Source organism: Egretta garzetta, unplaced genomic scaffold (assembly GCF_000687185.1).
Source record: "Egretta garzetta isolate BGI_Z169 unplaced genomic scaffold, ASM68718v1 scaffold43, whole genome shotgun sequence".
Taxonomy (NCBI): domain Eukaryota; kingdom Metazoa; phylum Chordata; class Aves; order Pelecaniformes; family Ardeidae; genus Egretta; species Egretta garzetta.
In genome coordinates this window covers 209,495-221,333 of record NW_009259047.1, presented here as the reverse complement: position 1 = coordinate 221,333, position 11,839 = coordinate 209,495, and the positions used below count along the sequence as shown (strand labels likewise).

The 11,839-nt window shown below is 38.2% G+C and overlaps 1 protein-coding gene across 5 annotated transcripts in view; it reads left to right on the top strand.

Moving 5' to 3' along the window:
* Positions 1-996: 996 nt before the first annotated feature.
* The window catches only part of PKN2 (protein kinase N2), a 34,761-nt gene continuing 23,918 nt past the window's right edge, over positions 997-11,839 (top strand). For 3 of the 5 annotated variants that reach the window (XR_004841492.1, XR_004841491.1, XM_009635079.2), the window contains exons 1-2: positions 997-1,296; positions 9,631-9,782. Coding sequence is in view for 3 of the 5 variants with exons in the window: in XM_009635079.2 (XP_009633374.1) it covers positions 1,065-1,296; positions 9,631-9,782 (384 nt within the window). In the remaining 2 variants the exon portion in view is untranslated. Of the gene's footprint in view, positions 1,297-5,864; positions 6,008-6,053; positions 7,309-9,630; positions 9,783-11,839 lie in introns of those variants that run through there. The other 2 variants (XM_035890639.1, XM_035890640.1) reach the window with 2 other exon arrangements.

Below are 11,839 nucleotides of genomic sequence, written 5' to 3'. Positions count from 1 at the left end.
TCAGATTCTAACTTCAGGAGAGCCTTTCTTTGATCTTCACTCACCTTAGCTCCAGCAAAGACTTCTTGGGTAGAACCTGCTGTCTACTCATAGTTCAGGGTCCATGTGTAAGACACATAGGAAGTGTTACTACGTAGGTAATTAATTGTATCTGTACTTTGTTGATGTAGGGTCTGTAACATGCCCTTTGTACTCTGACTTCTCAACGATACTTAAACAGATATTAGGCACAAGCATGACCTTAAATGTACTGGTTGTCTGAAGGCTTTCATCCTCTGCTCCCTTATTACACCAACTCCTATTAATCACTGCAACTTTTTTGCCTTTTTTTTTTCCATTTTAGCCTAGCTTGCCTGCACAAGAAAGTAAGATTATTTTAATTATTATTTTTTAAAGGCTTTACTTGAGGGATTTTAAAAAAAGTAGAAAATTAATTTTCCGGTACCATCTTGACAAATCTTTATAAAAATGCCAGTATTTCTTTAAATGTTTGCAAAATAACTGGGGTTTTTAAACTTCTTTTTTCCTACACTCTTTAAAAGGAATCTGTTCTAATGATTGTATAAAAATTCATCATAGATAATAATTGTTAGAAGTTAGTCTTATTTCCTATATCCATTTGGTCTATTAAAACACACAATTAAATCTAGAAAATTACAAATGTGAGTCATTAGCTCTGGGGCATATAACTGCCAGGCAAGCAGCCATGACAAATCCAGAAGTATTTAAATCTCTTGGTGTTAAAAATAGGCACAGTAAAGATGTCACTAAATTTAAAATAAATCTGTTTGTAAAATGTAACTCCACTTAACATGTAATGTCTTGTGAGATTGTTGCTTTAGGGCAACATGAGTGTAGACCCGTGGTTAGTAAATGGTCTTACAAAGTGCATGTTCAACACGGAGAGGCCTAAAACTGAGTTGTTTTTAAGCATGCAGCCTGCGTTGTCAAGAAACAGTGTTCCCTGGTAGTTATATTCCTGCTTTTCTTTCTAGGGGGATGCCAAAAGTCTTCCAGCCTCTGAAACTGTGAGCACCGGCCAAAAGTTGGACTTTTCAGATACAATGGTACAGCAGAAGCTGGATGAAATAAAGGACCAAATCAAGCGGGAAATAAGGAAGGAACTTAAAATCAAGGAGGGAGCGGAGAACCTCAGGAAGGTCACAACGGATAAAAAGAACTTGGCATATGTGGACAACATTTTGAAAAAATCGAATAAGAAGTTAGAAGACTTGCATCATAAGTTACAGGAGTTAAATGCACACATTGTTGTAACGGATCCAGAAGACGTTGCAGGTACCGTACATTACTGTGAAATCAGTTTTTCCTTTTAGCTTAGATAAGTTTATATCCCATTTAACTTGGAAAAAATTGCTCTGGGAATGAGCAAATGTGTAGCTAGTGAGTTTGTTACTTATGTATGCCTATTTGTTTTGATTCACAAATAAGTGTCCAGTCCCTTTTGAGTTTTAAATTGTTTTCTTGGGAGCACTGTATTTCGCAGACTATTTGATGATTCTCTAAAGGGTAATTTAAAGTGTAACAGTTCTTCACTTTCAGTTATTACTATATTAAAATATTTTCTCAATCACTCTAATATTTCCTAATAGCTTTTCACTGCATAAATGCAAATTCCAGTGACTTTCTCTGATTTATGCTGTAGGCATCAGCGTTAATACACCTTTTTATTCGGGGGGGGAGGAGAAATTCTAACATTTGTACTTAAAAGCTTTTTGGGTGGGGTGGTTTTTTTTTAAAAAAACTTAAATTTAAGTTTTAAAAACTGTTTTACTGTTATGCCGTTTATCTTATTGTGGCAACGATTTGTTAGGTCTTCAGGCTTTTCCACAACAAAACTCCAATTTTAAGGACAATTTGAAATAGTTCTCATAGAATGGTTGTAATTAATGGTTTTAATTAATGTTTTCTGTGGCATAGCAGTGAGTCAATACTAATTTTGAATGTATTTTTTTAAAATACCAGGCTTGGTATTTCAAGATGGAATGTTGTGAAAGTAAACAGCCTTTTTTCAGCTTTGTGGAATGACCGGGGAGATATTGCCAGCCTGGTGATTTCACATTGAGCAGGCTCTTCTCAGCAAAAAGTTAATAAACATGCACAAGCCTTAAGAAGCTCGGGCAGTAGAATAAAAGACCCCATCATCCTTGTGAAGAAAAGTTGGTTACAGTGAGAATTTAGGAAAATACTGGCAGGTGATGTCATCAGTTCACACTACCTGGCCCTGTGACATGCTGCAAAAGTGTTGTGAAGTGTCTATGGGGGCCTGCACTGTATTCTCTGCATTTTTTTGCTTTTGATCTTTGCGAGATACAACAGGGGACAACTGGAACTAGTCAGGCAAAGCAGTTGCTGCAGCGTGACATGGGAATGAATACAATAATTTACGCCTCATAGATAGCCATTGGGTTTTTAGTAGGCATGAAGCATTCTGTTCCCTATCAACTAAGGTTTATGAAAATCTGCTTCAGTGTTGACAGTAGCGTGGCTTCTAAAGCGAAGGGGAGGAGCGGAACAGGAAGAAAATTGTGTACAAACTGTGTATAGACTGAATATAAAAGTCTATGAGGACATATAAATTTATGAAGTTTATCTAGCAGCAGAATTGAAAAATGGATGAGCACAGAATGCTCTTGTTGGAATGCTCCCTCCTGGTATAGCGTTTTAAAACTCTTATCACAATGAGTTAATGAGCAATATTGTCCTCGTGCGTGACTCATGAAATGCAGTAGAGCCGAAGAAAGCATCTCGAAAGACATGGTTTGGGTACAAAGATCAGGTTGTTCAGATCCTTAGTGCACTTCTGAAAAGGCCAGCAGTGCCCATTGCTTTTATGGGTAACTGTTAGCAGCCAGGCTCATCTCGCCTTGTGTTCAAGGGTTAAAAAAATCAAAGTTGATAAACTTATGTGCTTCTGCCTGCTTTTGATGCGTGCTAAACTTCTTAGTACTAGGTTTTTAACTTTCATTCCCTTCAAAGTGTTATTGGTAGATAGCTTTTACAGTCTGACTTAATTATGGAAATACGCAAGAAAAAACTTAACTAATTCTGTTGAGATCTTTATATTCTCTGTTTAATATCACATCGGGCATTCCTACATAAGACCCATTTTAATAGACTATATTGCGTATCCTCTGAAAAAAAAAGTAATCTTTAATTCTTTTAATATCTCTTTTTAGATCAAAGATCTACAAGCACCCACCCTCCAAAATTGAAAGGAGTTTTTTATACTGTTTGCCTTGTAATTTAATTGCCTGTGTCCTTCCTCGTTCATGGTCACTAATTCATGGAGGGGGAGCACTGCTACTAAACATTCTGTCTCTCTTAAGTCTAATGGGTGCAAGTCATCTAGGTGATACTCTGGTTTTTAATACTGAAATGTTAGGTTTGACTTAAGGTATTTGTGAGCTTGGCCTTTGCAAAATAAGGATGGTAATATAAAACTTGGGGCGCACCAACTGTGTGGATGGTTTTGTGTGTGTATATATATTATATTCAGCAAATACATAGCCCTAAAGATCGCTGCCAGCTGACAGAAGATACCTCTGTGGGGAGGTCACGGGTATCTTAGTTTGGGATTTCTTGCTTTTGCTCAGGATTGGTGAATTTAATAACCATTTACTGATGCATATGGGAGCTCCCTGAATAAGTGCATTGTTTCTAGTGGTTAGCTTCATTCTAAGTCACAGCTTTTCACTTCAGCTTGTGTTTGACCTTCTTCTGGTCAGTTAGTGACAAATTATTTAAAAGAGAGAAGGAAATTCGTGGGAATTTTTTAGACTGTGCAGAGCATGAATGCTGAAAATAAGGGGGTTGAAGAGCTGTGGGAGTCAAGGTCTGCGTTCTCTTTATGTACCTTAATATTTTTGGGGGGTGGTCCTATGTTTTTCACTGTCTTCTAGAGTATATCATGTAGGTTTTTGCAGGTTCTAAGTAGCAAAGTCAGGATTGAGATTCATTGCAAAGTAATACTGAGAGGGTCGCTGCCTGCAAGATGATGATCCCTTTGACCTGTCAGGCCTGACCTCTGAAGATTTTGGCCTGTTTCTGTTGCCTGGTTGAAAGGTCGTTGTGGTAACTTGGAAAAGTCATTTCATCTTTTCTTGTTCCTGTATCTGCAAAGTGGGTGTGAACATGTATTTGTAAAGTGCTCCAGATTTAGAGCTGAAAAGTGCCATGCAAGCTGTTGTGACTCTCACTATTGCTTATGGTATCAAGCAATAACTTCCCCGTACTTTTTTAACGAGCCACTAATTTGTAGTGTAACTTCTTTGTAATCAGCACAGTGTAACCGAAACATGTTAAAAACCATTAAATGTAGTGTTAATGAATCTACTGTAGAAAAATGTGTTTCAATAACCTTCCATTTAAAGCAAGTTGTTTTGATGGTGGTTTGCCTAGAGCTGAAAGCTTTCATGTCCCACTGCCATCGGAAGTTATTTTCACAACTATTTGAAGAATTGGTAATAAACCTTAACCAAAAAGTGCAGTTTGCCAAAAAGCTGTATTACTTGAACGTGAGGACAGATCTGGCAATGGTTGTATGATTTAGAAACAACTTTTAGCATAACATAGGTTTACTTTACGTTACGGGGTTGCCAGGGAATCTAGATTTGTTTTAGAAGTGGGACTTTGTACCCAGGTCTGCCCTTATCGTGCAGTGGATTAGTCATACTAGGATGTGGATTTGTAAAATTTGTAGGTCAGCACTTAAAAGCGAAGCAGACTGCAGCAATGCAAAATGAGTAGGACAAGCCTAGTGACCATAACTACTGAAAATCTGATCTATTTTAATGTGCAACGGGGGAATGATTACTTCAGTCTTAGAGATGAAGAAATTTTGTATCTTAAAAACTTACTTCTACGCCGTAGCACAGATTAAATTGATATTCTTTTCATGTGTCTAAAAAGTAGCAGCAGAGATTGTGTTTTTAAGATGACTCAGTGAGGTGCAAGATTGAAATAGCTTACCTACAGCAAGTCACTGATTTAATTAGGCATATAGTTGATACGTAGGATATATATAAATTGGGAAATTAATCTGTTCCGTAGGGCTGAAGTAAAGGTGGATAGGGAGGCAAGATGATAGAAGAACCTTTGAGGGAATTGAGGAGATGATCCCATCATCTCCCCACCATGGAGAACATGAAAACAAAAAGACAAGTTCAGACTAGATATAAGGAAGAAATTCTTTACAATGAGGGTGGTGAAACACTGGAACGGGTTGCCCAGAGAGGTGGAGGCCCCATCCCTGGGAACATTCAAGGCCAGGTTGGATGGGGCTCTGAGCAACCTGAGCTGGTTAAAGGTGTCTCTGCTTCCTGCAGAGGGGTTGGACTAGATGACCTCTAGGGGTCCCTTCCAACCCAAAACATTCTGTGATTCTATGCCTCTTCTTCCATTCTCCTAACTTCTAAGCTATCCACTTTACATCAAATTTTGTTCCAGGGGTCACAAAGAAAATGAACTATTCTGTTTAAGAACGTGGCTAGCTGACAGAGGAGTGAGAGAGAAACTGGTTTGGGGATCTCTTTGTCCCTACAAATGACTAGGTTAATCTGTCAGACAGCAAGGTGTCTGTATAAGACCAGTTATTGGAAACTGGTAGCAACCAAATCGGTAGAGGCAGTGACTTTTTAGACAGTAGACTCCCACCTGCAAGGCTCATATCCATAGGAATTTCATGGTAACTTTTGGGAACCTTAATGTTGAATAACATTACTGAAGCCGTTTGAAACAATCTCCTGTCACTTGTTTAGTAGTTAAAATTAGCCGCTACTGAATTGAAATTCAGTTGAACTTCAGAAGCTTCCAGGAGGTCAGCGCTGGGTGTTCTCCGAGTGCAGAATGTCCACCGCTACCTTGGACTTACTGATGGCTTGGTTCACGTGCCGATGCAACCATCTGACTCCCTGAGAAAAGCCTGATGATGCCTCTTCCTTCCCCCCTCCAGCAATGCCTGAACATGCATCATGGGTATTTCTGTTGGGTATGACACTGATGAAGCTAACTGCAATTAAATATCCTCAAATAAGATTAAAATTAACTGTTTACCAAAGGGCACTTGCTGCTAATTGAATAGCTTAGCAGCATGCTGCAGTACCATCTGGGAACCCAAATTCAGAAAGTAACATGGGATCTTAGATTTCACACTGAGCTTATTGAAGGAATAGCATACCTAGCGTCTGGGGATGAGTCCCCAAAGGAATGAACAGCAGTCTCAGAAGAGTAGAGCTGTGTCAATCCTCTAATAAATGTAATTTAGGCAGGAGCACTGGTAACAGGCAATTTAGAAGCAAGAAGTTTTTGCTGGTGAGCACGATGCAAAGACTCAAACTGAAAAGGTTTTCAAAAGAGCAAAGATTATGGTTAAGATAAACATTTCAGACTGAAAATTGCCATTATCCTGATGCAATCCAGACATTAAAAATAAAAAATCTGTTAAACCATCACAGTTAACTTATTATAAGTCTTAGGAGTATATTTTCATGACAACAGGACACTGCAGGTGCTGGGAAGCAGTGCTGCAGCTCTTCCAGCAGCCTGGATGTGTGCTAACAAGCCGCACAGAACTCATGGTGTTAAGCAACAACATTCATAGTTGTTCAACAAAAATAACACACTAGTTATTTGAAGTGAAGTCAAGTTTGCTTGAAATACATCTGTCGCTTCACTTGATACTCATGATCAAGAAGGAAATGCCTGGGGGCACTAATCCATACCCCAGCAAGGCTCTGGCTGTTCTGTGCAAAGTTGGACTCGAATGCATCCAAAATGTCAAGTCTTGTACTGTCCATACTGACCAACAAACATGGCAAACTGGAGAATCTCTTTTTTTTTCCCCAGTCCCTACTTACCTATTGAGTGAAATACCAGTTTGGTAGGAGTGCTTAACTCTTGTTTAACTTTAAGCATATACATAAATCCCATTGATTGTGATTATCTGGATTAATTTATTACTTATTTGTATTAGGAAGATGACTAAATGTCTCCAGATAAGATTTGAGCCCCTCTGTATAGTGCTTTACATAAGTAGATCAGAGATAACCAGCTGTACCAAAGTGATTACAACCGCAGTAGACGTTACAGAGAGGGAAACAGCTAATATAGATGTAGCTGGTAGTGCTGCTGCTAAGGTTGTCAGCGCTTTCCATAACAGGACCAGTTTGTCTGGCTGATTTAAAACTTTAATCTGAATTCTTCTATAAGAAGCTGCCTCAGGCTGCTTACTGAATTGTAATAGGGTCGGGGAGAAGGAATCACTTGGAAGCCATTTCTGAAAAGTTGTTGGTAAGCATTTTTGGTTTTTCTTTTAAAAAAAAAAAAAAAAAAATCTTTGTTAAGAAACTATATTGTTCCATGTTTGGGAGTTTAGTGAGCAGCTATTATGCCTGAAGGCAAAAAATGATTTCTTCCTAGCTATTAGTCTATACTGCAGAAGAGTTTCCTTTGCTGCTGCTGGTCAACAAAGCATATAGTAAACCCACTTAAATTAAATGGTAAGGGGGTAGTTTAGGTCCACAAGTGCAGACCAACTCTTGAGATGACCCAGGTAAGTGGTGTGGTTACACCTTCCCAGCGCAGACACTCAAAGGGAGATAATAACAGCTGCCTGGGCAACCTGAACCGGCGTATCTCTAATTAGCCCTTGACTTGCAACTTGAGTGTTGTTTTAATGCAAAGGAAAATTGCTTGTGTGCATCTTTAAAAGCTCTGAAAACAGACTTCAGGAGCCCCACAGTCTTCCCAGGGATCATCAGAGGGCTGGGATGGTTAAGTGGTGGAGGCCTGTATCATAAATCTGAAGTTGGTAAATACTCATTTATAGGATTAATCTGCTTTACAAGGAGACTTGACACTGTGACATTCAAGTTTCACGTTTTTTCTAATTTTGAATAGATTATTAGGTGAGGATTAGTTGAATGTGAAGACATAAGTGAGAGGAAAGCATGTTGTTAATCTTTGTTTTATTAATAACAGATTTAAGGTAAAACTGTTCAAGTGCAGTTTCACAGAGAAACTAAGCCAGAACAGTGAGGAGAGGATGAACGACAAAACAGATGAGGAATAACACAGATTTTTTTTTTTTTTTTTTAAACATCTGGTATTTTCTGTACTACCTTTAAGTAGTGAGGATGCAGTAAGTCTTGAAGAGTGAATTTAGCAGGAGAGGAAATTAAAAATCCTCCTTATATGAAATCTGTATGTAGCCTCAGCAAAAATTGCAATTTAGGAGGAAATTACACAGCAAACTCAAAAGTAAAATGCATTAAATCTCCAAAACTAGTTATCAGAAGCTCCTACAGAAGAAATATGAAGTGGTAGATAAGACATCTCCTCCCCATGACACCGCATACTTAATAATTTGTGCGTTAGTGCAATGCCTGTATTTTCTAGTAATTGAAGATTTCAGGAACTTGATCCATCATCCTAGTTTTAATTCAAGGAAAATTAATTAAAATTGGAAAAAAAAAAGACTGTACTATTGGTCTTGGGTAAACATTATCTTCTAGGAGAGCAATTAATGTCACCTGCCCATAGAGGAGGTATTCTCTCAGTCATTAGGGTAGAAGAAATCAAGAACAAAAAAAACATTATTACAGTGGATGTAATTTATCCTCTTTTACAAAGAGTTTGCAAGAGAAGCCATTGGGACTGTTAGGGAAGATAGTTAGCTAAAAGGACAGTCATGCTGGAAATAGTTAAGTACTAGGAAATAGTCCAGTGGCCACTTCTTTTCAGTTTGCTGACAGTTCATGTTGCAGAACTGAAATGCGAACTGTGATTAATAGACTTTTCTGAAAGAAGACAGAAAACTTAAGGAGTTTGACTATAGAATTTAATTGGTAAAACTAACTTGCATTCCATTAAATTAATCCAGCAAGGTGGAAAAGTAAACACAGTAATACTGTCAAACGAAAATGCGTTATCCTTCCCACAGATCACAGTTGTTCAATAACCTGTCTGCCTATATATCCAGTTATCCCAGGATTCTGTTAGGATTCCAGAGCAAAAATCGTTCAGCTTTATGACCAAGGAAAAGGCTCATTTTATCTATTCTTAATTTTGACATAAACCGTGTCTGCAGTGTTCACGCTAGAATCAATGAGGATCTACTTAATATCTGTATTTAGACCATGCTCATTAATATTGAATATTATTGTCTGAGTTTCTTTTTTTAAAACACTTCGATTTAAAATCAGGAGTGTAAGAAAGCTTAATGGAAAAACTGCATTTTTAATTGACTCAAGACATTCCAGAAGAAATAAATCCCCTTTGAAACGAAAATAGACCTAGCTGCAGACCTGCCTATTTCCCCGCTCCCGGAAGTGATTCATGTGAATTAGGACGTGTGTAGGAGTCATAGGCTTTTGCCAGGCTTTTCATGCTAAGGCGCATTTGCAGTGCTGTTGCAAAGTAGCTCTGGACAGCAGGAGGGTTAGTACTAATGCTTAAGTATGATGTTCCAGCTTTGTGTAACCTATAACAATAGAATAGAAAAGTTTCTTGGGGGTTTTTTGGGGAGAGGGGTTTGCTTTTGGGGGTTTGGGGGGTTAGGGTTTTTTTTATTTTCTTTTTCTGCACATGTTACATCTTACCTTTAATTCCCAGATTGTCCTAGGACTCCTGATACTCCAAATAGCGATCCTCGTTTTCCTACTAACAACAGATTAATGGCCTTAAAGAAGCAATTGGATATAGAACTGAAGGTGAAACAGGGAGCAGAAAATATGATACAGATGTACTCCAATGGCTCTTCAAAGGTAAGGCTTTGCAATGCTTAAAGAACATTAAATTATTGTACATTTTCATATTTGTGTGGTTATGAATGTACAATGTGTAAATAGCATGCAATTTCAGTGGGTTTAGTTTGGGGTATGTTTTTGTTAAGTAGTTATGTCAAATTTGCTACAAATTTCTATACCATTTTTTGTTGTGGTTTGATACCCACTCAAGTGATTTGTTTTATCAATTTGTCCACATGCAGTTCAACCTAAATAACAAATCCGGCTTACTAAATTTAGTACATCTAGTAATCTTTGATCGTGTGTGATTCACTTAGCAGCAAAGCTTGGTATGACACTGAGTGATGTCTGATGCTTTTCCTAGCTCCATTTAAAAAAAAAAAAAAATCCATTAGTTTAGAGTTGTAATGTGCATGATAATTACACAAAAGGCAGCATTGCCAAGTATGCTTCTGAAATGGTCATCTAGTTTTAGTTGGCAGTCAAAAAATTGCTACCAAATATTTGTTTTAATAAGATGTGTATTCTGATAGAGTTGTGATAATCTACTTTAGTACACATGTACACAAAATACACCTAATACTTCTTTTACACAACTGTCGTATTCTAGAGGTAGCATCTGATAGCATCAAACTGAAATTAAAAATAAAGCCACAGTTATTTCTAGATCTGAATTTTAAACATCTGCTCACTTGCATTCACTCTCTTGATAGCACCAGAAGCTCTCTAAGTGGAAGGGGGTGGGAGGGGGTCTTTGCTAACCCCGAAATGCATTTGACTTATCACGTAGTCCTAGCTATGTAATAAAATTCATCAGACACTAAGAATCCCTTAATTCAATTGAAAGACAAGCCAAACTTTTTAAATTAAAAAAAAAAAAAAATCCAACCACCAAAACCACTACCACCACCAAAAACCAAAACCACATTTTATGAGTATAAGGGAGTTCTAGTTCTCAAATGAGACAAAATCAGTGGGGTGTCCTCTGCTTACCTGCCCCTTCACCCTCTATTAGTTACTTATTACCTGTTTTTTCCATTTACTTTTACTAAATCATTAAGGAGATAAATTTCCAAACTAGGGGGGAACACAAGCGTAGATCCAACAGTGCGTAGTAGCTTGGTTAGATGTTTCTGCATCCAGACAACAGTAAATAAAATAGAAATGTTTTAAGTTCTTAACTGACTGAGCCAACACCTAGTAGGTCAGTGAACTCATTAAAAAGAAGTGTTTGACTTGAAGAGTAGACATCTGTGAATTGCGTTGCTACCCCTTATAATTTATACTAATTGGAAAGTGCTGGAAAGGAACTTCATGTTTCTGAGTGAATTTCTGCTAGGGACTGTGGAGAGGCAGAGTACTTTGTGTCTGCCTACTGTATGACTTTCATAGACCTCGAAAAAATTACAGTGAATGCTGCTCACTCCCAGAAAGATGAGTTTAGCCTAGATGCACCATAGGTGCCATCAAGCTCATTTGGTCCCGGCACCACTTCTGTTGAACCAGCTGGTACTTTGGTAGCCTTATCTGAAAGTGGCCTGTAACCTACTAGCCTGGGGCAAATGGAAGAAATATCTGGAGTGCACCTTATGACTAAGGGTCTGGGAATGCCGTCCACGCACCACAGTCCCTCAGCTCCTGGAAACCCTGGAGTCTACATCCTCTGGGGCCATGTACTTAACATCAGGTACACTTAAAAATAATAATCAGCTGACCCACTGGATCAAAAGGCGTGCATGAATTACGTTCCTAATAAACCCTCAGTAAGTAACCTTACAGCAGCCTGAAAAAAACTTAACTAAACACTCAGGCTATAATATTAGACATTGTTAGCAGGCTTTGATCAGACTAGGTGGAAAGGATAAATTCTGGCTTGCTTTAGGATTGAGGCATGTAATTAAAATTGATGATTGAATCTTGTATTTGCAATTGGTAAATTCTTAACTCAGCCTACGAGCTAGGCTGTATATAGTAGCTGGGCTGGGGAGAGCAAGCTGGAAAACCCAAAAGCATTGCCAGTTGCTTCAACAGACAGGATGGAAATGGTGCGTATTCATTCTCTCATGTTCTCGATA